General features: G+C 42.4%; 1 protein-coding gene and 1 long non-coding RNA gene across 5 annotated transcripts in view; both read right to left on the reverse strand.

Annotated features, from left to right (window-relative positions):
* On the reverse strand, positions 1-21,193 carry Picot (putative inorganic phosphate cotransporter protein picot). Of its 2 annotated transcripts, none has more exons than XM_076388015.1 (8): positions 20,981-21,193; positions 4,156-4,346; positions 3,074-3,310; positions 2,407-2,494; positions 1,424-1,650; positions 1,077-1,226; positions 608-982; positions 1-303 (listed from the first exon to the last, which is right to left on the reverse strand). In XM_076388015.1, the coding sequence occupies exons 1-8, from the start codon at positions 21,063-21,065 to the stop codon at positions 118-120; spliced, it is 1,539 nt and encodes a 512-aa protein (XP_076244130.1). In that variant the 5' UTR covers positions 21,066-21,193; the 3' UTR covers positions 1-117. The 2 variants fall into 2 exon arrangements, with proteins under 2 accessions (XP_076244130.1, XP_076244129.1); XM_076388014.1 differs by lacking the exon at positions 20,981-21,193 and adding an exon at positions 10,853-11,084.
* The window catches only part of LOC143185214 (uncharacterized), a 10,760-nt gene continuing 7,671 nt past the window's right edge, over positions 21,105-24,193 (reverse strand). The window contains exons 2-4 of one of the 3 annotated variants that reach the window (XR_013002879.1): positions 22,169-22,568; positions 21,327-21,489; positions 21,105-21,240 (exon numbers count right to left, since the gene is read on the reverse strand). This is a non-coding gene — a long non-coding RNA (uncharacterized LOC143185214). Of the gene's footprint in view, positions 21,241-21,326; positions 21,490-22,069; positions 22,569-24,193 lie in introns of those variants that run through there. The other 2 variants (XR_013002881.1, XR_013002880.1) reach the window with 2 other exon arrangements.

Raw genomic sequence — 24,193 nt, forward strand, 5'->3', positions numbered from 1 at the left:
ATCTGGTCGGCTCGTCTCAGGCGACCGTAAGCGCGCGCGCGCGTTCGACACTGTACCCGAGAAACAGAGAAGAAGAAAGAGAGAAAGAGTGTCCGTGGCGCGAAGACACCCACATCGTCAATGTTGCGTTTCTGTCACAGCTTTTACGCTTTCCAAGCCCTGCTTCTCGTGCCTCTCCTCGTCTTTGTCCGGATTGTCCCACGACTGCCTTTGACCGGAGCCGAATATTATGTAGAACGTGGCACATAAAATGTAAACGCCCGCCGAAATCATGAACACGAGCCTCCATTTTGCTTGCGTCGGCTGAAAACGAGAACCCTGTCGTGATACACGAGCTAAACTGGCGAGGGAAGCTTCCAGAGTATAACGTTAAGTCTTCAGCGAGCTTTTTCACAGTAATACACGGTACTTGTATAGAAGTTCTTTTTTCCAAGTATAGAAAACTGGATAAGTGTCCTAGTACAGAGTGATCAGTTTAACTGGAAACCCGCTAATGAGAGTATAAATCAATTTCTCCACCGTCTCGAGTTCACTGTGTAGAATCTCGCTAAGAAATCAACGTTACACTTAAGAATTTCTGCCTAGTTGAAAGATGAAGATTAGTTACCGTTCCGACGATTATGTAGCCGGCTGTGATTGGCGCGAGGAGTCCAGCAAGATTAGCCAGACAATTGGTGAAGGACATCAATACTCCAGCGAATCTGGGCGAGATGTCCAGGTGGTTTACTTTAAAGCCTGAATAAATACCACCGTTTAGACCAACACCGATGGTCAAGAGGCTAACTGTTAGCCAGGGGTTGCAGCCAGTGTAGGAGGCTGCCACTAACGCAATCGCAGGCCCGAATTGGCCGATACCGTTAATGATTTTTCGGGTCATCGTGTGAGTGCATTTCCCATTCGAGATCATCCAATCAGCCACGTGGGAAATCACCATCGAGAATATCCACATGGCTAGATAGGGAAGCGAAGAAATGGTTCCATTCTGAAATATTAATAAATATCTATCTAGTTCAGGCTTAGGACTTTTAAGATCACCGCGGTTGAGTCGCTAAGAATGCACAAGAATTTCTATTTACCGATTTGATATCAAAGTGCAATATTTGCTTCATGAATGTGGGTAATTCAGTCATCAGCGTTTCGTAGCCATAATTTTGACCCATGTGCGCTATCAGGATGGCCCAGAATGGTAGCGAGGTGACGATCGATCGCCATGGTACTGGAGGAGACTAAATAGAAAGAATATTCAAAGTCATGAAAGTATAATCGTGACAGGAAGTGGAGGATGAAGGTTCGAACAGTGGAACTGAGTGGTATTGGCGTTCATGAGTAACCCCACCTTTTATGCTAAGAATTAAATGAACCTATTTCCTTCTAGATTCAAGTAAAACCGCTCTCATCTCCACAGGCTAAGAGATATACTCACTGATGATCCAGCACTGCCCCACAAAGCGCTTAAAATGTACTTCTTTTCATCTTCAGCAATTCTAGGATGGCTCTCTGGGTCCTCATAGACCATTATCAGGAACGCAATGCACCAGATGGTTCCTACTGCACCGAATACGTAAAAGATAGACGGCCAGCCTCCGTCAAATCCATATTCAGATAGAATACCACTCAGCGGCATAGATATTACTGTGCCAAATTGCGCACCTACGGTGAAAATGAACAAAAATCATTATACAGCTCCATTTCCAGATAAGGGATAATTAAAAACAGTAACGATGACCCTCCGTCATTTTTCCATCCTACCTATACTGGCTCCGAAATTTGCAAACTCATATGCTACTCATTAAATGAAATATAAGATGCTTAATCAGGCTCATCAACCTACACAATGACGTCCTATTACGATAATCTGTATCAGTGATTAACAAACAAAATGTGAAATTCGATAGTAAATTTCCTGTGCAAGATAATAATAAATTACGTGTCAAAATATCTCTCTTTAATCCCTAATAATCCTTTATATCGTAATCAATGAACAAATTGGGTGACTTTTATATCGTCGAAATGAAAAATTACTTTTTGTCTCTGAATTGTTTCATAGATTATAATTTAAAATGATTCACAGTGAAAGAGCACGCAACCCACGCTCTAAACTCGCCAAACGAGACTATATCTACGAAACACTCCATTAACTAAGCATCTTTTATTGAATTCAGTGCACATAGCACAGGTCTGCAAATTTTTGGACCACCCTCTCTCAACGTATCACTACAAATGTGGAGTCATTCACGGGTTAATAGCCTCGAGGTGCGCGAATAAGAAGAGAGAGACGGTCAGTTTGGAAAGAAGAGAGAAGCAGCCTGGTAGATCCCATTTCCACCTCAGTAGGAGTGTCCAGGAAAAGACGGTTGCGAGAGGATCTATAGAGAAGTCTTAAAAGTTGGCAGTGGCCTCGCTTACCGGCGTACACGAAGGCTCCCATCCTGCTGCGTTCGTTTGGCGGTATCCACTTGGCCAGCATCGCGTGCGTGCAAGGCACAATTGGACCCTGCAATAGGGATAATCCATTCCTAGGGGGAGGAAAATACACCCGCACGATGAAAAAACGTTCAAAACGTGAAGACGCGGGGTTTTATGTTCGTTTTTCTTACATATTCTCGCTCTTTACATCTTTATCTAGTCCTCCTCTTTCTTTCTCTACAGCGTTTCTCGCGTGGCCAGAGATCAGATGAGGGGCGAGGTCGACAATAGATTAAAGAGGTGTTCCGGTCTAGACTCTCATTTCTTAAGAGACTCTTCTGCCATTTTTTTTCGTAGAGAAATCAGCAGACTATTTTTTACTGAGCTTTTGCACATTTAGTTACAGATATCCATAGTATACAAATTATTTTTTTTCAAACGACAAGTGTCCTTGTACAACCTCTCTGTATCTATCAAGTAAACTTCTAATTATTTTTGCTTTAAAAAAATAATCTATACACCTACTCTAAAATGTACAAAAGCTCAGTATAAAACAGTCTACTGGTTTTCAAAAAAAAAAATACTCAAAGAAGCTTCTAAGAATGAGTGTCTAGACCAGAATACCCCCTTAAGAAGAGGTCTCTCAAGGGTCCAAGAGAACGCTTACCTCACCCAGGCCCTGGATGAACCGAACAGCCATAAGCCAGTAATATCCTCCGCGAGCGGAGATCGGTACCAATAGACCGAACATAGAGTTGATTAGCATCCCAACGCCTAGGAAGTACTTAGACCCATAGCGTTTCGCCAGGATTCCAAATGGTATCTGAGTGATCACGTAGCCATAGAAGAAAGAGCTCAACAGGTAGCCTTGCATGGTGCTGTCCCAGACGAACTCCCCATCGCTCTGCAATGGAAAATTTCATTACTTATCTCTTCAGACAGTTATGCTACATCTACAGCGATACAGACTGGGATACAGTCGATGGAAATTTTGTGTAGCATTTTGCTGAAACACCTCAGATTCTGAAGTACTTTATACTATTAAATTTTCTTTACTAAAGCAGGAAGATGCTGTACAGAATTGAACTTTTTAGCTTCTATAGTCGTTTAGTAATTGATTTGGCGAATAGGCAAAAGGGTCAAACGGAATCTGAGGGGCACGAGAAATGACGAGACTCGAATTGCTGAATATCTACGTCTGTGTTTGTACAATGCTCTCTTAATGCATCGCTATCGAAACGGATAAGAGATAAAAGTTTTAATCAGAGGCGAAGTTTTTTACACGTGTATGAATTTCTTTATACATGATCGATTCAGAGTGGAACAAGATTGCGACGTAGATGTTCGACATTGAGTGGCCTGTACACATCAGTGATTTCGGTATCTTGTGACGAATCAATATAGAGAATATCACCTCATAGGGGTATATTTAAATTTTATTTTTCAGGAATTATTAAATTTTATTTCTCAAGAATTATTTGCAACTTTTCCTGCTATACTGACAGTGACTATAGAAAATGGAAAACGGGAGTCAGCCATTTGGGGGAAGAAGGAAAATTCCATTTTCTACGTTTCACATTACAAGAAACAGAAAAAATTGAAAAATAGAAAAGATATTCAATTTTCTCCTGGAGAAGTGACTTACGCGCCACACTGTAGAAATTGGTAAGGGTATATTAAAAAAGTATCATAATTTGGAGGATTCCTAAGAAAGCAAGGACCTGAGGGAAGAGCCAGGGGATGACTTACAGCTGCGTTGTGGCTCGCGTTGACAGTGTTCTCATATCCACACTCGTTCGTCGGTATTTCCTCAGTCTCGGTGATGGCGGTGTGATTGACCATCGCGACGATCGCCACGGACATGTTGGTCCTCATCACGTAAGCGTTCGCCATGCCGAGGAACAGCATGAATGTCACTATGTGACGCGATCCCACCAGAGCTGCAACAGCAAATATTTGTTCGTTACGTCAGGTCAGACGAGCATCAGCCTCTGGCAAGTTGCGAAACGAGACGGCGATGTGACGAAAAAGCTCGTCATCGTTGACGTTGAGCGTGGAGCGTGATGCCTGATAACGAGAGTTGGGGATCGAGTGTATCGCAAACAGAAAGACACTTGGCTCCTTAATCATGGTCGGAAGTGGATCGAATGCTGGGGTGAATCCACAGCGGCACATCGATTCCAGAATCGGTTTCCTCTTAATGATTATCCATTATCTGGGATCGAGTTAGCGACCCCGTATCGTTGCGTCATTTTGCTGGTAACAGCCTCGATCATTGCGAAGGAGATGGAACTTCTTTCTCTTATCACTGGAGTGGTTGAATGGGAGTCGATAGTACGGAGGTAACGGATTATGATTACAGTTTTTATACAGCGCGTTCAAATGTCAGGGACCTTTTAAGGAGTGATTCTACATGATGGCATGAGACGAGAATGAAGATAGGTAAAAATGTGGCTGACTTGGGACTTAGTCTACTGGTCTTACTATGTCAGACTTAAGGCTTACACATGTAGAATAATGTATTAGAAGTAGCTCTGTTTCAGACATCGACTAGAACGCACTTTCCTCTCACTCTAGCATCCCTTATCGCTTGTTTCAAGATACGAATCTTCGGTATCACGAAAAGCAAACAAGGTGAGTGCTCGTAAATCGCTACAAGGGCTAAGCTCGTTTCCGCTAGAAGCCGCGAAGCAAAGTTAGCGAAATTCGAGCAGGATAATCGCCTATCAAGCGTTTCGCCACCGAAGAAAACAGGGGGTGTTGAAACATGCTGTATATAGAAGACGTTGCATAAAATTATGAACTCACTGCAGGATTGCTTAACACTAAGTCGCTAGAAATTCGCACCGCTGACTTTCATCTATTACTTATTTATAAATTGATTAATAGAACCGCGAGTTGCCGCAAACTCTGGTCAAGATTAACTATCCTGTTTCCGCCAGATGTGTTAAAGAGGTACAGTCGGTGAGAAAATTTTCGAGTAGATACGAACGTCACCTGTCTGACACGACGTGTCGTTTCCCGTGTGCCAGTTACGCAATACGCTATTGACTAAACACAGATGCCACACGCGATGGCGCGTGGGCGGCTACTTGAGGACCTTTTTTCCATCACGCGCCATCGCGTTGTCGGCAGCGAACGTACCCAAAGGATCGAGCAGCAGGATTCTTGTAAGAATTGAAGGATATCTTTCAACGAGGATGTCCAGCTTTTAATAAGAGAAGTTAAGAGAGCAGGTAATAAAGTATTAGCAAGTTTAGCTGATTTTTAAGCTGAAATTGATCCTAGTCTTCGATGCAAGTTCGATGGTCCAAGGTGAGCGACGAAACTCAGAACGCACGTCGCTTATTTATAATTCCTAGTACAATAAGATCGCGGGATAATAATATGTTAATAATAGACACGTTGCAAGCTTTATTTTCGGATCGCGACACAGCGGGGTATCGCTAAGGCGCCATATCTCGACTCGGTATTCACGTGCGCGCAACGATTAATCGTGCTTGCGACTTCCGACTCCTCTTCCCAGAGAAATTCGAAGCGACCGTGAAATTCCATCGCGGTGGCGATCGTCGAAGCTCGGCTAGCGAGACTGAACTTTGATCGTTTCAACAGGGCGTTCGCTCGTTGAAGAAAATCGGTCCAAGTGAATCCCTGGTCGCGGGTTAAACAGTCAAGATATTCAATTGAACTCGTTTAACTCGATCGACTGGGAAGAACGTGGACAAAGTCGATGCAGGACAGGGTTTCCTCGATATAGGTTCATGGCTCACTCACGAGTTTATATCGAGAGGAATGTTTCTAAGGTCAACTGGTATCCATAGTATGAGTTGATCTTATGAAGAAGACAAGTGCCAGTATGTAAAAATAAGACTGTTTATCTGAACAGGCTTTAGCTATAGGACGTACAGTGTTGTCTCGATATAGGCTCGTATAAAAATGATGAATTTATAACGAGAGATGTACTCCTGAGTTTAATTCATCTTTACGATAGCCCATTTCGGCTAAACTGCAGACAAATCGAACTCTTTCGCTCTGAATAATCTCAAGTTGGCAACGATCTCCTAATGAGGTAATATTGTATAACAGGGAACTTGTAATCAGGGAATACTGAAGATATGCAGGAACTCCACATACGTCCAGATATAGACTCAAAAAGGTCTGCGCTCATAATCTGAATCTACATGACTCACACCAAAGAACTACTTTCTGTATACTAGTTAATAATTCTGTATTCATACCATATTTCATTATTCCTAGTATACGTTACATCACTCCGAAACAATCTACACCAATTTCTACTTTCTAAATCAGCGAGTCATGATTCAAGCGTAAAAAGGCTGACAATAAGTAAATCGCTTCGTTATCATTCCCCATTCGCTTTTCCTCCTCTCCTCTACACCTCCCTCAAAAAGAAGTGCCCACAGCTCTGAAACAGTCTTCACGAATTCCTGCTTTCCAAACGAGTACCTCGTAAAGCGGACGTAAAAAGACTGGCAATAAGTAAATCGCTTCGTTATCATTCCCCATTCGTGTTTCCTCCTTTCCCCTACACCTCCCTCAAAAAGAAGTGCCCGCAGCTCTTCCCACTCCCGTTCACGCTATCTCCCACAAGCGTGCTTCGAAAGCTTGCAGAATCTCCTTGCCTAATCGAAAGCTAGTTCCCTCGGGACAGAATCTCGTCGGGAGGCAGGCAACGATCGAAAGGACTGCGTGCCTCGGCGATTTCAAGTTCGAGGCTGATTGGAAGCGTCGAAGCTGGGCGCAACCTCGAGAACCAGTGGCCGTCGGCAATGTCGTGGACGTGAGGACAAACAGGCGAGCAGGCGTGAAGCAGCCGTCGAGCACGTGGTCGCCCAATGGAAATAGCTTAAGCGTATCGTGCCACGGCGTCGACCACTGATCCTCGACGAACTCGCCTGCCAGTGGGAAAAAGACGGAAGAGGCGGTGAGCCAATAGCTGAAGGGGGGCCACAGGGGAACGTCTCGATTCACGCGCGCGACGCAGTGTTTCGCGAATGTAGATGGGCGCGAGGAAAAAAATTCGTCGCGTATAAATTAATCAGTTTTTTACTTCACCATTGAGGGACTTTTTTTTGAGGAGAATAGGCAGATGCATCGATCGGTGCACGAGGATATTTTGCAACACAGGCACGTTTATAGGAGGCAGGGCAGAAGTGCACTATGCCATATTTTTTTTGAAATCGTAGTAGTAGAATTCATTTATTAAAAAGATATTCTATATTTTAGGTCACCTTTTTTCTTCCAATTTTTCCTAGTATGTAATGGAGTTAGTCTATGGTTACTCTCAATGCCTCATAGGTAATATTGTAGTACTGGTAGGGCTTTGTATATGTGTGGATTAATTAATGTATATTCTTGTAGAATTGCTAGTGTATTGAAGAAGCAAACCTCTAAATGGATAAATACTTTTGTAAGATAAAGTTTCGTGCAAAAAAATTGAGGTCATCTTGATTTTTTTATCCACTGAGGATATTCTGCAGCATTTATTGTTACAGATTGCTATCAGCTGATTACCGATTAATATTTATCATCGAATTAGCCTGAAATGCCTGAAAACTGTGGCACCATTTACACGATGCACTCTGTGTACGTAACACTACTCGTGCATGTATAAATTATATGAATTTTGTCTGTTGCTTAGAACACTTTGTGCCGCGTCAAACGATCGCCTCGTATGGCTAGCGAATCGTAGCGAATGTCAAAGTCCACGTGGAGAAACGTAGTCTGAGGAATTTCGCGTAATTCGCACGTTTATCGCCCTTAGCGATTTCTGAGTATTCGGCGACCTTTGACTGCTCACCTTGGTTGAAAGGACTCGAGGAGGAGGGGCAGAGAAAGAGAGAGATCGAAGAGATATCTAGGCTTATCGCGATTATGATTATGAAATGAGTCGTCTCTCCTCTTGAGAAGTCTAACGATCAAAGCTTTAGAAACTTCCTTTAGAACTGAGATTTTTGCGTTGATTAGATGATCTGCATTTGTGGAACGAATCTGATTTTGGACTTTAATCCTTCAAGGACAGGGCTGTTTTATCTGATGAAGTATCGTGCAAAGGGATATGGTAATTACATTTATTTTAGTGGAAAGCTACTTTAGTATTATTCAACAATTGTCTGTGGCTTTTTGACAAAATGGTGTGAATCACATATTTGGGAAAGCCTTGAGCTTTTAATGCCTTAATTGAGGATTATAAAATGAAATTTATATTTGTGATACGAGTATAGTGGATTAAACACTCTTTTCTCGCAAATACATCGAAAATAAAAATATTAATACCCACGTGCTGCAAATATGACGAAAAGGAAATTTTAGAGCAAAGCAGTAAATTATTTCAGGTCAGCTTCATAATTGATATCAGTGCTTGAATATTTGCACGTTCAATTTTCATACGTGGTACTCGAATTTGACTGATACGTGCTATTAGAAACAGCAAACATCAAAGCCTGATACGTGATTTTCGTCAACTGTAAATAACACCTGCAAATTATTTTCTGGACATGGTTATTAAAATCGCGTGATCGAGCAAAGGAAGTAGATTCAAGAATACTCAAAATTCACGTTTGAAGTTACAAATTTTCATATGTAGCATTGAAATGGGGCTATCAGCTGTGACTTCTGCCATTTTGTCTTATAACTACAGATTTATTAATCATACTTTAGCAACCATTAATAATACTTAGTATGATTTTATGTCAGTAGATACATGCATAAGTATGCGAATAAATTTTTCCACTTTTACGCGTTTGGCCGACGAATAAACAATTTTATAAAAAGTAGAATCGATCAGCTCGTTGTTAGAGAGAAATTACTTTGTGAAGCGAACCAATTGGCAACGAATGCCAGCGGAAAGAACGAGGAAGCGAGTTTCTCCCCTTTGGGACGAGTTCCAGGTGTTCGGATTCTGGTTCCTTTCAGTGGAACCTGGGGGAAAAAGTGGCAGCACGAGGTCAGGGGTTGCTGCTGGGATAGAAGACAATTTTTCAATTTACATACTCCCATTTAGATCGACTAAAAAATTACAATTCGTCAGAAGGACCTTATGAGCTTAAAATCCACTGAAAAAGAATTACTTGACATTTGACATGGCGATAGAAGTTTTAAAAATGTAACTAAGACTATCGAATAAAAAGTGAAAATAGTATGCCAACAGCCACGACAAGACTCAAGCATCTTTTTATCAGAAACTGAACAACAACCTAATGGAATCGTCAGAAATGATCGTTTACATTGCCCTGACCTAGATATGGGTCATAAGACCCCAAACGTCTTGAATCTCATTCAACGAGAGCAGAAGAATTGAATTCACCCAAATTTTACTCCCACGATAAAGTTTCATCTCTAAAGAAGAAACTATTCTTAATCAACTCGCGGAACCTTGCAACATTCTCTGTCTCCCCTCTCGAAAACTCAAAGAGACCGCTGCAGCGGAAGGCAGAAACCGAGCTCGAAACGTCGAGTCGGCGAAAAACGAGCGAAACCATCGCGTCGCGACAAGAACGTACGAGTACACCCACACGTGGTTATTTTTACGTCCATGCAAGTAAATTGTGCTTCGCCTGTTGCCATTGCCATCCCCATAATCCGAGGCAGCGTGACTGCATCAACGAACGCATAAAATCGACCGCGTCTCGTTCCCTGCCTACCGAAGACAGACGCAAAAGAGTGACATTAAGGGGAGGAAAGGGCAGCCACGAAAGTCCCTACTCCCTAGCGACAGCGGGAGCACGTGGTTCGATGGGTTCCACGAGGCATCTACGCCTTGATATATGAGAGCTTGCAACTCTTGGCTCAACTTGCAAGCTTGTACTTCAGAGATAAAGCGACTCAAGTTTATTTCCTTTGAAACTGAGCTTTATGGTACATACTACTGCTTTCGTTTTAGCATGATAAAATAGTAGAAATACTAGTCAAGTTACGGTATACGTAGACTGTAAATTCCTGTTTTCCTTCCTGTATCAATAAAGATTCTATATTTTCTCGTAGACTAAAGTTTCTCGTAAAAACGTAAAGCTCAGCAGTCTAATTATAATCAAACAAGATTTCCCAGTAATACCTCAAAAAAATTGCTGACTCGTGTTTCTACTCTCCCGCGAAATAACACAAATGACTCGGATCAATTTAGCTCTCAGTTCCGCAGAACTCTTCTCACCACCGAAACCTCCAAGAATCGAAATCCTCTCCCCAGAGTACAAGCACCGAACTAATTTCTCTGGGCCAATCAGTCCCCTAAACTCCCATCTCTAATAGACCTCATCGAGTTCAAAGTCCACGAACGAAACGCAGCACAAGCTCATCAGCTCGTCCAAGCGTCGAGCCCGAAGCGAGCCGGCTTCGAAACAATGCAGGGCGAAACTCGTCGCGACGAGTGGGGAAATAGCACGGTGCCAAGCGACAGAGGAAGGAAAGGTATGGAAAGAGCGCATACTTCTCCCTTTGCGCGCGGGCCTGTCCTCTTCCTCCAAGCCTGGCTGCTCCCATACAAGCACGTGGCCATTCCGTCCTCTGTTCTCGCCGTTCGCTCTGCCGTTGCTGCTCATCGCGCGTTCGACACGCGAGCAACGCGGAACGCTGGGTACACGCACAACCGCGCGGGACACTTCTCGCCGCGGAATCTCCCTGAAACCGACGAACGAACAAACGAACGAACGAACGAAGCTCAGACGATGGTTCGGGAGCGAAGAGGTCGAGGGGACGTCTCCTATCGTTCGCGGAAACTGTTCGGCGAGCGGGGCGCGTGTTCACGCACGCGTTACGACGTGACACGCGACGACGACGACACGAAGACGACGCGAAGACGACACTCGGGAGTCGCGTTCTGCCGCGAGTTCACGCGAGCTGTGCGCTAATGATCGGTCTTTGCTCGCGGTAAATCGGTTGACGGTTTCGTGCGCACCGATAACGATGATTAACAGCGGACCCGTGGTCGGGAGCGAGCGAGCGATAGTCTCTCTCTTTCTCTCTCTCTCTCGCGCGCGCCCTCGTGCCAGTCTGCCGGCGTTTCCGGGGAACTGGCGCTGCGCGGGGCGCGGGGCGCAGCGAGGCACCGCGGCTGCGCGGAGGGGCGAGGGCTCGCGGCCAATGGAGCGCGGCCGTTCGACGAGGCGGCGCGACGATTGGACGCGCCTGCGCCATCTGCCCTGGCAAGCCGATCCCGCCAATCGGGCCGTCGCGCGCCAACGCTTGCTGCTTTTCGCGCTGGAAATTCAAAGCGAGGGAAACCTGCTGGCGAAGGATTCGTGCTTGTGGCTAGGAAAATTCTTTCTTTTCCTGGGGGTTTTGGGTTTTGCTTTCTGTTGGGTGGCGGTAGGGTTGTTTGTGGGGCTGAGAGGGAATTCGTTTGGAGGAGAGGGTTTTTATGCAGAGTTTCCGTACTTGGCTGACGCGAGTGGTTTGTACAAAAATACCCGAAAGTTACGTAACGAAAAATTGCCCGCGGAATTGATGAAGCGTATGCGACGCTGCGTCAAAGCTCGCCCACGTGCACGGTTATTTTATTTATTTAAACCAGACAATGTCTTATTAAGACTCTCTTTGAGAAATTATTTAAAGACTGCAGTGTTATATTTCTGTTTTGAGAAGGTTGAGGGTGGAACATGCGTTTCGTGAAGATGTTCTGATATTTTTTTATCATTCGAATCCTGATTCTGTTCATTCTTATTATTAAGTAGAATTATGGAACTAAAGAAATATTCTATGAAAATAAGATTTTTATTTCGATTGATATATAGATACGCGTGTCGCTAATTACGAATGTAATCCAAACAAAAAGTCTAAAGGAGCTGAAGCTATCGCTTATTTTGTAATGCAAATTGAAACAATGCCGAATAATTGATAAATTAAATTTCTTAGATTTTTGACTTAGACCACTTTTACAACTATCGACGCTTGTAATACGCACTAGTGTATGTATACTACGCTACTGTATTTTGTTACAATATCTTTTACCCAAAATCTGACAGTCTCCCTATCCCTAAACTGAGTACCAGTAATCAAAAGATAAAAAACAATGGATTTACTGGCGCGATCAGGTGTAATCGAATCGATCCGCTTCGATCCTCTCCCATCTGACCCGATCCCCGCTGGATCCTTGAGTCTTATCTGTTCCCGTTATCGGATCATCGTCAGCGTAGTCTGGAAATTACGCAATTACGCTTGCGTCGCGGCTTGCGTTACGATGATCCTCAATCACACCGACGACCCGCTGAAAAATACGACCGATTCTTGTTCCGCGCGATATCGTTCCTCGTTTTTTATCAGCCCGCGAGAATTGGTCTCGTTCGATAGCAGCCACGGCGAACAGTGAATCATCCGCGACGTTTTCTTGTCGCGTCTATTCAACCGAAGCTCGTTGCACGATCGAGCAAGGTCACCGAGGCTCGACGAACGATCGCGCGAAATTGCTTTCCGCGATCGACGAGCGAGCTGCGTCATCGATTCGATCGATCCGCCTCTCCGCGGGAAGAAAACGATCGTTCGTATTAACCGCGCCGCCAAATCGTCGACGAAAATAAAGGCACGCGACGTACTATTAATAGGGCGCGAGATTTCGCGTGCCAAAAATCGTGCGTTGCATCTCGTGAGCGCGATGCCATAGGCGTCGTCTGACGCCCTTCCTCGATCGTAACGAGAATCCTCTTCGATCGTTGTGCATCGATGACGAGCATCTACAGCGAAAATTCGATTCGAAGAAGTCTGTGAAATTTCAGAATCATTGCGATGACATTGCGCAAGTGCTCTGCCACGGTTCGCTGGAAAGCGTGACCAAGCATCTTTTCCTGGGTTCCGCGAAAAGCTTTTAGAAGGCTGTCAAGCGAAGCGCTAATTACAATGGAGGTACAGAAGGCAGCTTTGATGACTCTGATACTTCAGTTGCGTAATCTTATCGGTGTTTTCGCGCTCGAATTGATCGATAAGGAAGAGAGAGTTATCGACGACGAGCAGAGAAGGGATCGCTTGTATCGATGGTAGTCAATTTCTCTGTATTATCGACGCCTGATTAGTGAGACTGTCGATATAACAGGTACCTGCCTAATCGATGCAGGCTGTCTATTTATCGACTGCAGAAAAGGTGCACTCTGCGTGGAGAGTAATTTGATTTTTCTTCTACGTTTCGAAATACTGTCTTTTTACGCATTTCAACTTGGTCACATCCCCTCCTCCCAGTACGACCTCGATCCTTGGTTGGACGCCTGTCAACAGGAAACGCCCGAACCCTTAAACGTATTATTCACTTGGCAAAGTGGAAAATAACGTCCGTCTCGGACGACATACGAAACAAACTGCACGCGACATCGTAGCAGTGGAAGCTCTGCCGGAACTCGAAATTTAAAGTAATTTGGATGTTTCGTGACTTGGTATGTAGGTCAAAGTGCAATGTTCCAGTCGGACATTTGTCACGTAAGGGCCTTATGGAGACATAAGATGCTTTCAGAAGCAGGGTTTAACACGTTGACTGCCACAGAGTTGTTTCCAAGTCCTCTCATTCACAAATATGCAAATATAGAGGGTGGTCGATAACAAGTGTCAAAAATTGCATTTCAGGCTTCGTTTCAGAGTTATTAACTATTGAAAAAGTGCCTGAAATAGGTTTGACATGTGTCTGGCGCAGGACTTATTCTACTGACTTCGTCGTGCCTGACTGGGGACTAATTCTACTGATTTCACTGTGTCTAACCTAACTACTGCGCGTCAGCAGTAGAATAAGTCACAAGTCAGACACAGTTCAATCAAATTTGTTTAATAAACTATTAACGCTGTACAAAGAATTGATAAATATTCAGGTATAAATAGAAAACAATAGTACTTCATAGTAAGTAGGAAACAAGAGGTATGTTTGAACAGCTAACTTCAAATACGAGGAAAAACTTCACTCAAAGTAGAAGTTCGCAGAACAGCCAAGAAACAGAGGCTAGCTCGCGTTTGAACTTTCGCCTGAAACGATCCGTGTCAAGGCTCAGAGTGTTTATTCGAAGAATGCTCATATGGAGGACTCCTGACGATGTCATCCTTACGTGAGAGCCATTTCCGAGGCCCGTTTCTTTTGACACTCTGGTTCCAGGGATCGGAACAAACAATGGCAATAAAGATGACCATTCACAATAACACAAAAACAGAGACATAAAGATGATATTAGAATCGAACGAACAATATATAGTTTTTGCAATTTCGAGGAATCTGTCGTCACCTGCGACACATATCACAAAAACACGATTTTTGAGATACTATCGTGAAGCAGTTTAGTAAACATACTTCTATTTATTGTAAAACTCATTTATCGCGAGTAATGATTGGCTTCTTCAGACTTCTGAGATAACTGCTATTAGATAATTCTAGTTTTTTTCGCTGATTTAATTAGTCTAGTGGATAATGCTTGCTTAAGCTTACGGATAGCTAGCCATTTTTTTCTGAGAAGCACTCTTTTCAACTGTGTCAGTTTTTAAGCACACGAACAGTATACATATTACTGAGGTCATGAGTGTCTAGGACAAGGAAGGATCCGCGATGTGTCGAGTTTCTTAAACGAACCTCGTGGCTGGCTCGGAATACAAAGCAGTCTAAGTCTAGAACCACCGCGACTTTACGAGCCGATTCACTTTGTAGAATTCTAGTCTAGTTATGCTCCTTAAAAAATCGATCGATCGATCCAGCCCGAGTCCACGTGGGAAACGATGACATTTTTCGATCGGCCTTTGTCGTCACTGTCGGTGCAAGCAGAGATCTATTCGACAAGTTGATCCATCAAAACGAAGGCTGAACGTGGGCGTCGATTAATCGTCTTCTATGGCCCACGTAATTCGAGGCTCGCGGAACTAACTCGAACGCTCGAGGAGCTGCTCCAATACTCGAGGAACCACTCGTAACACGATTGCTCTAAGGAAACTTTCTACTTTCCTGTTTCGAGTGTCTACATACGTTAAAGTTCAGTGGATACGATATTCTTAAAAAATAAATTTTTCAGAATTAATCGCATAAAAAAAGAGAAAATCGACAGACTCATAAGTGACTCATTGAGTTCTTCTTCTGTGGTCTTCACATTCTAACAAAGGTAAATGAAAAAAATAAATAAACTATATTTCTTCGTTTATACAAGACCACATACTTTCGTGGCCAACTATCGCAGACCCCTGCTCCAAAGCAAACATATTTATTAACCGAACCTCTCGAACACTACATGTCTGTGTACCAACACACTCAGATGATCGGTATGCACAAGCCGAACTGTATTTGCACCGATGCCCCTCCAGTTGACAGCAAGTGTTAAATCCAACACTGGCGCGTAATGATCGCGAACGATCGAGCGTTTGCGCGAGTCTCGTTCTCCTTTGTTCCCATTTGGCGCGGAAGGCAAAATAGAGACGCGATTACGTCGCGATTCTGCTAGAATTCCGCGGCAATTTGCCACCGTCTAATTATTTACGGTTAGTTAGCTCTGTTTAATATTACCTATGCGTGGCTTCGGCGTTTAGCTTTAAGAAGATCCGTGACAAGTGACGCGCACGTTGCCATATGCATTATTCAACTCAATGAAACGGATCCCGATGGCAGCTGATATTTCAGATGCCAGAACGAAACTGGCCGAGATCATGTTGAGAGCAGATGAGTTTTAATTTGAAGAATAGTATGGTGCAAGAGGAAATGTTTTTTAATTTTGCTGTGGTAATATTAATTTGCAATATACGAGATGTAAGGTGGTTTATGTATTTTTTATACTAAATATAGGGTTAAAATAATAATTACTACTTCTGTGGGGACATTGTTAGAAAAAGGTAAAACTGGATACAAAATGAGTATTGTAAATTTTGCTTAGACAGTAACTTTCATAAACTAAGAAACTATTCTTAATATACTGATACGTATGTACCTTATCTTTACTACGAATGCTGATTACTGAAAGACTAATTGAGACGTAATTCTGGAGTACTACTACAGTAATTTGTATGTATTTGCATAGTATGTGAATTTAAAAATACAGAGCCTATAAACGCATAAATATTTACAGTCCATTCATTATTCATTCATGTGCATAATATTAGATAACGCCTTAGCCAATGAACGATATTATTTCATAGAGTTTGCATCCTACTAAATAGAATCAGGTTAAAACCCATCCGTTTCCAACAGTACTTTGTCCAGACACTTGAAGCTTTTATGTCGGCAACCAATCGACTAACGTTCGCTTTCTTTCTCCTACTTTGCGTTCAACGCCTCCTGCCCGGTCTTTCGGTTTCATTCAACCTTCTGCCGTACTGTGCCACCTCGTTATAAGAGCCTATTAATCGTACTGTTGCTGTTAAGCAATATCTGAATAATAGAGATTTCGTTGATGGAGGTTTCGTCTATGGCTCTTAGTGACTCAAGCGTCACTCGGGCATTGAAATCTTATTTTTTAAACACGACTGAATTCAAAATATTTAAATATTTAAATTTTCAAACGTAGAAATTTTCTAACTTATGAATATTTAAATGTCTAATGCCTGTAATTTTCTAGTCCTCCATTTTCATAGTGCCCCAATTTTCTAATCCCTTAATTTTGTGATCTTCCAATTTTCTAGTCCTTCCAATTTTCTAGCCCTTCAATTTTCTAGCCTCCCAATTTTCTAACCTCTCAATTTTCTAGTCTCTCAATTTTCTAATCTCCCAATTTTCTATTCCTCCAACGTTCAAATCTCCAAATTTTTAATTGACAAATTCTCGAAGTCCTACATTTCCTGAATTCCAATACCTTAAAACTGGTATTTGAATTCTGAGTGGCTGCAGCTTATCATGACACAGATTAAACCGCGATTTGGTGATTAGAATACGCTCCAAATGACTAGAAGAACGAAGTCAAGAACTTGGTCAATTTCCCTATCGTGGCAACGAACGACAAAGATGAAGAAGGCGTAGACAAACGCGAAGCATATCGCAACAAGGTCGGGCTACGAAAGAGAAACTAGTTCGCTGCATATTCATGGAGCGCCTACGCTTGTCTCGCTCATGTAGGTGACAACTTTTTTACACGTGCCTAATCGAACGAGTTCCGAGACGGTTCTATGCGATTATTCCGGTTTCTCTCATTGCAGTGGTCTGCATCTGGGACAGAGTATCCAATAGAACTCTGAGACTTCCTTCACTTCAACATTTCCTTCTGGAACACAAAACTTGGACTCTATAGACACTGTTTTCCCTTACAACCACAATTCCTCGAATTCTCTTAATGGACTCGACAATCATAATCATAATCAAGCTTCTCGGTACTTGACCCTATTCAGACTAAATTTTTCTTACAAGGCATTGTTATCGATAAAAAAGAACTACATAGAAAAAGTGCGTCACGAGTCTCCAAGTTGATTAAGATCAGAAAGATGAGGGTCTATCGTGACTATAATTTTCAGCCACTTATGTAAGTCTAGCTAAGAAGGGACTTCGGATAAGATAACAATAGAACCTCGCGGCGGTCCCTCGAGAGACAGATAAAAAAAGTGGCGGGAAGAGATCGCCAGAATTTTGCCAGAATCGACACAAAGTCACGTACATGTGTTCTTGTTAATAATGGTCATGTTCGTGGTCGTTTATTTCGCGAAGAATGAGTCACGTCTTGCTTTCCACAGCTGTTTTCCAAAGTTCGCAGATAAGAAATTACTGGGGACGAAAGGAACTGGAAAAGAGTCGCTCGAAGAGACGATAGAGCTCTCAGCATAACGGAAGTAGATGATATTGTGTATGTATTTCGCAGAGATATAAAGAAGTCGTAAAAAGCAGCAGGTGGTGGCCTTCGGGGCTCTATTAACGAATAGGTAGTCCAGAGACGTAGAACACTTTTCGAATATTACACTCGAGAGTTTACACGCTCTTTCCTATCCAGACACGCCTACATCGCGTGGCAAATTTGCATACAACTCTTCTGATTCATATCTGCTGTGATAACGGCTACTTCAGACGAAAGTTTATTATTCCTCGAATCGAAGTAGCAACATTTGCAGGGGAGAATGTTCATTGTGCCATTCTATTCAGGACAGTTTCCTATGTTACGTTTACCTTTTAATTCTTGTTCAATGTTTTGATAATTCGTCTATTTGAGTGATACTTGAAATCTTGAACATTTCGGTCTCTCAAGTTTTCAATTTCGACAAGAGAACGTGCAATTGTGTCTCTAGAAGAGAAGATCTCTTTCAGATTTATAGATCAATCGACAATGTTCACTCTATCACACCCTATACAGACATCCACTGAATAAAAACGACTCAGAAAAGAATGTTTTTGGCCTACAAAAACTGGTATCCTTTATTATTATAAATACTCCAATTTTTTTAATTTTCAAAACTTTGTAGAACCTAGATCAGAAAGAAGAAAAATATGAAACTAATCTTTGAGATCCTTTTACACAGGAGTGTTATGAAGAAATTCGCTATAAAAAAAATATTGAATGGAATGTGTTGACGCAACTTAGAGCCTGAATGGGTTAACGAAGGTTCGCAGCACGTGGCAAATCTGCGTGTTGCATTGCACGTCTGCCAAGGGGTATCTCTCCCGGAGCAACAAGTAGGTCGAAGACTAGACTATTCCAGATCCAGACAGAACAACACGAGCAAAGGTGTCTCCGATCGATCCACAAGGAGCGCGAAGGACTAATCGTGGAAGAATAGATCCCAGTCGCATCTGGACCACAGGAACCTTGGATCTCTCGTAAATCGAATCACCTGCTCGGTCGATCGTGAAGCTCAGCTTTGTGCGTCGCGAACGCTATCGATTCGGAGGATCGATAAGGATACCTCGAGCTTAACGCCATATCGCGAGAAACTTTCTTTCGCTAAGACTGCCTTCGATTTTCATCGTTCATGTTCCTTGGCTAATCTCTGTGTTATCAACCTGGCTTAAGGATTAAGCCATCAATATCGATGCAATTGGAAGCTGAAAGGCTACTGGGGATTTTCTTAATAGAAAGGGAATCGATAGTCACGGTTGGAGAGGCTGGATCCGATGGCGTGGAACGGTGGCGAAAAAGTAGACTTTTCGTTTCGGTTTCACCTGTCTCGTGACTTTAATCCGAGATAATCGAGAGCTGTATCTTATGCAAATAACGACGTTACGTAAAGCGGGTGCAATTTTCTCGCGTAGTTTCTCTTCTGGAGCGAAGCTGAGAGAAGATTTGCCTGGGACACTTTGGATGCCTCGGTTGATCACAGGAGAGGAACGCCTGTTCGCGTGACAGGGGGAAATGAAATTCGTTTCGTTACGTGTCTACGTGTTTATGCGATATAACCATTAATTTCACTTGTTCCTAACAGTGACTACTTTGTACACTTTTATGTGCTACTAGACCCCTTATCTCTTCTAATGTTCCCCTTAGATTTACGGTGATTTTGAATTCTAGTCAAGAAACTTTTACAACAGTGGTCGATAAAATCGCAACAACCATTAAAAATATTATTTATCTTTAATGACGAATAATAGAGACGATTACTTCTCACGTGACAGAGTAAAAACATTGGTATTTGTAAGGTGGTGCAATTTTAATGACCACTGTCATGGACTCGAAGTTATAAGTTAAATGGAAAAAGTGAGTTTTTGATTATTTATTTGAAGCAAATAATGGCATAGTAGATTTTCAATCTTATGTTAGACTACATTAATCCACTTATCATAGAAGAGGTTCAAAATACGCAGAGGTAGCTCGAAATAATTACACTTTCGTTATTCTTAAGCCCTACATCTGATAAAACAGAATCGAGTTATCAATAACTTGACCTCGCAGGGGTACTTTCTATTTTTTACAGACTGCTTACGAGCACCAACTCGCGAGCTTGTACCAAGTAAATACTATAATACTGTACACAATCAATTCTTCGTCCCCTTTAATTCCCAGGTACTCGACCAAACAATAAAATCATGTCTCATCCAATTCACAACTCGAGATTTTCTTCACAACACCCGTTCCACGCCAGGAAGCTTACTCCCCGTGTTTGCTTATTCATTCTCACGAATATAACCATTAGCACCTATAGCTACCCAGGAGTAACTAATTGCAGATAATCGAAAACACTTATTGGGCGCAACCGATTCAATTGTTGAGGATCACGATGCTTGGTGAAAGAGTATCAATCTTCCAAAAATGTCTCCCCACGTGTCACCAATAGACTGTCTACGTTTATGCAAATATCCATTCTCGAAATTACATTTAGAGAAGCAGAATCTGCTAGAAAATTTGTTTCACCTTTCAAGTACTACAAAGTGTATCTAACTTCCTATTTTGTATATTTTTGCATATTAAATCACCGAGTTAATTCTGAATACATTCCCTCGAGCAACAGGTAGAAAACGAATGTGACTTCGAAAGTGGCAATTTTCAAATATTCACGAATTTTCCTACAATTCTGATTATTCTTAACGATAACCCTAATTTTGAGTCTACATATATTCCGAGAAGATTGAAGTCACTTTTCAGACTGCTCTTTCATATCTATAATAAAGTCAGGAAGACTACCAGAATAGATTGCAATAGATATCTCAGAATTGTTGAAAAATGGATCCACTCAGTTCCGAAGTTCCACCGTTGAATTGAAAAACGACTCACATTTTGGAGTTGGCACTTCCGCCTCGAACACCTCAGGCCTCTTCGCCTGGGCCTTGCTGTCAATCTTGACTCCGTTCTCGGTCATGTCTGGGCAGTCCTCGAACTGGCCTGTTCTTCCCTTGAACTCGATCGATCGCAACAGCTCGATGTCGAAGGAACGTCTGACTGTAGGGCTCCGCGGTCCCAGAAGTTCGCGCGCGCACGGTCTCGCTGCCACTGTTGGGAACGCAGCCGAACTCACGACACTTAGCCGCAAACACCTGGCGGACGTTAACCAATTAGAAGACGCGTACCAGCCCCACCGTCGCTTATATCCCCCCTCTACACTCTTATCCCTAGCAATTACACAGTGAATAAGATCGCCGCGCGAAATCAAAGGATTTCGTCGTCGCTTCTCCCTCCCCCTGCATTCCCTTCCCTCGTGGTTGCTGATACGAAGTTCACCTTCTAAAAGACGCCCTTCGTCGCGATCTTTCCTTCGGGAGGCTGCTCGAAGAAACGAGGGGGATCTAGAATGATCAGTCGAGATGAATGGTGGTTATAATTATGGTTGTGGTTGGGGTTGTTAATGGAAATTGTTCTGTGTGTCGAAGGAAGGAGATATATGGGGTGGTACAAGGAGGAATTGTTTTTCTGTTAGATTACTTTAGACTCGTGATTGTGCTTCGTGTTAGATTGAGTATGGGAGATTATGGTGACTAGATTTTATGTAAGATAGATTTATGTTGGGGAATATAGATTCTGTTTCTTATACTGGGTGATTAGTTAATTGGAAACCATGAGATGAGTGTTGATAGTAGTTACAATGTTATCGATTTTTGTAATAAATGTTGCCAATATTTGGAGGGGTTTCAATTAAATTGATCAATCTATGATTTCCTACATGTTGGAGGCTAAAGAGTAATTGTCACAGGGTGTTACTCATGCAATCTAGGAAACTTGAATTGAATTACTGGTACATATTGTATATCTGGACCCTAGAGCCAAAGTGTATCAAGTATACTTACTTTCTTTGTGACTTAGTACACTTTGACTCTTAGGTCCATACCTATATAATTTTCAAATGATGTAAAAATGGCTAATTTTGGACTTGCACTATTCTTCCACTAACTTTCTTCAACCCTTCTATTAAAAACTTCTAGAATACCACAGACTTACCAACAAAGAGACTCACAGCACTGAGCTCACCTTCTAGAAACTGCCCTTCTCTGCTCTCCTTCCTCCGTTTTCTACCGTTTGCTCGAAAAGACGCGAGGAATCCAGAATGGCGCGTCAAAACGAGTTGTCTATCTTATCAGAACTTTCACAAAGGATCCAGGTTTTTCAAGAACACTGAGTCCCCTCGATCCAATCGTCGATTGGAGCTCGACCAATAGGCGAAGGTATGGTCTGCTCTACGATTCGACGATCTTCGTGATCGTCCCTCTCTTGACTCTTTTTCTCCAAAGAGACACAATTTCGTGGCTCGTGTCATGGCTTCGTCGCAGCCGAATTTCATTGCGTAAGAATGATTATCGGTCGACGCACCGACTGCATACGATTCAGAGCAGCCTCGAGATAGTCGTGGATACCGATGTACTGATCACACCTGTGCAGAGGATCGATACCTTGCAGCTGGCTGGCACGGTCAAGGCGATCGAGCTTCTAGATAATTTTATAGTAACCCTTTACGCGCGTATGTGTACATAGAAGCACGAGATGAGCGCAAAAATAACAGAATACGAAGTGAATTTAGTTTGAAGTTAAAGAATATTAAAATACAGAGTGTCTCAGGACGTAAGAAATTTTGGAATTGAAATATCTTTACAAATATAGTACTTGATAAGTGTAATAATAATCAGGCTAGTAACACAGTTTTCAGAAATTTCCTCTTTCTCTGTAACACTCTATACATTCTTTATACAAGGTGAATCTCGTTTGTATCACATAAATTTTCTTGTAAACTATTTGTTACATGAGAAAACATTTCAAATGGAAGTTGTTTGGTATCAAAAGAAGTATACTCTCGATAGCAAATAACTTTCGTTTGAAATATTGTTTCATGCAATAAAGAGTATAAAGAAAATTGTAGTGATACACAGTTAGAAGACTCACCCTGCATATTCACACTTCAATTCTGAATCCAAATTCAAGTTATAATAATTCATTCGAGTACTCAGAGTATTCAAGTACCCTCAGCTCTAAAGATCACTAGAAGTTTCAGTCTCATCGTTTATCTCGAAGCCTCATGAAAAATCCAGAGCGTTACCCAGGATCCGATTCTCCTAAAAAATCGCGCTCGGCATGAAAAGCTCCTTGAATGCATTCGTATTCGGAGCACGAACAGTTTCGCTTAACGAGAGCGACGCTAATGGAAATCAAACGATTCCCGCGTGGTTCCAGCTCGAGGAGCGGTCGCGACCTCGTGGGTAGGTGGGTGGGTCGACAAAACGCTCAACGCCGAGGCAATTTGCGTCGTAAACGGCCCACACCGAACACGGGGAGTCTTCCACTCACTGCATTCTTCTGTGGTTACCGATCGTTCTCTACACAACAGCCTTTTTAATCCATTTGTACATGGATTCGTCAGGGTTCACGATTTTCAATACGACAAACTGCAAAGTTTGATGCAGTGCACAGACCGGACAAAATTTTTTTCGAGAATGCCGTTTGCAGGGGCGTAAAGTTCGAACCTTCCCCTTTAATTTAAAAAAAAGATCAACTCGCTGCGATTTTTTTTCGCAAAGTTACAGTAGTTCAAAGAAACTCTTGCATTTATGCAGCACACCGGGTGGTGCCAATACATGACCAAAATGCAAGGGTTTCTTTGAGCTACTGTAACTTTGCGAAAAAAAATCGCAGCAACTTGATCTTTTTTTTGAATTGAAGGGGAAGGTTCCAACTTTATGCTCCTGCAAACGGCATCTCCCAAAAAAATTTTAGCTACACCCTGCATCTCGTCAAAGATTGCAATTTTTAATATGACAAACTGCAAAGTTTGACAGGGTGCACAGACTTGCTAGAATTTTTTAGGGGAAAGATACTTGTAGGAGCATATAGTGCGAACCTTCCCCTTTAATTTAAAAAAAAGATCAAGTCGCTGCGATTTTTTTTCGCAAAGTTACAGTAGTTTAAAGAAACCCTTGCATTTTTACCGCAGATCGGATAGTGGCAATATACGACAAAAATGCAAGGGTTTCTTTAAAGGGCTGTAACTTTGCGAAAAAAAATCGC

The sequence above is a fragment of the Calliopsis andreniformis genome, chromosome 10, assembly GCF_051401765.1.
Source record: "Calliopsis andreniformis isolate RMS-2024a chromosome 10, iyCalAndr_principal, whole genome shotgun sequence".
In the NCBI taxonomy this organism is placed as follows: Eukaryota; Metazoa; Arthropoda; class Insecta; order Hymenoptera; family Andrenidae; genus Calliopsis; species Calliopsis andreniformis.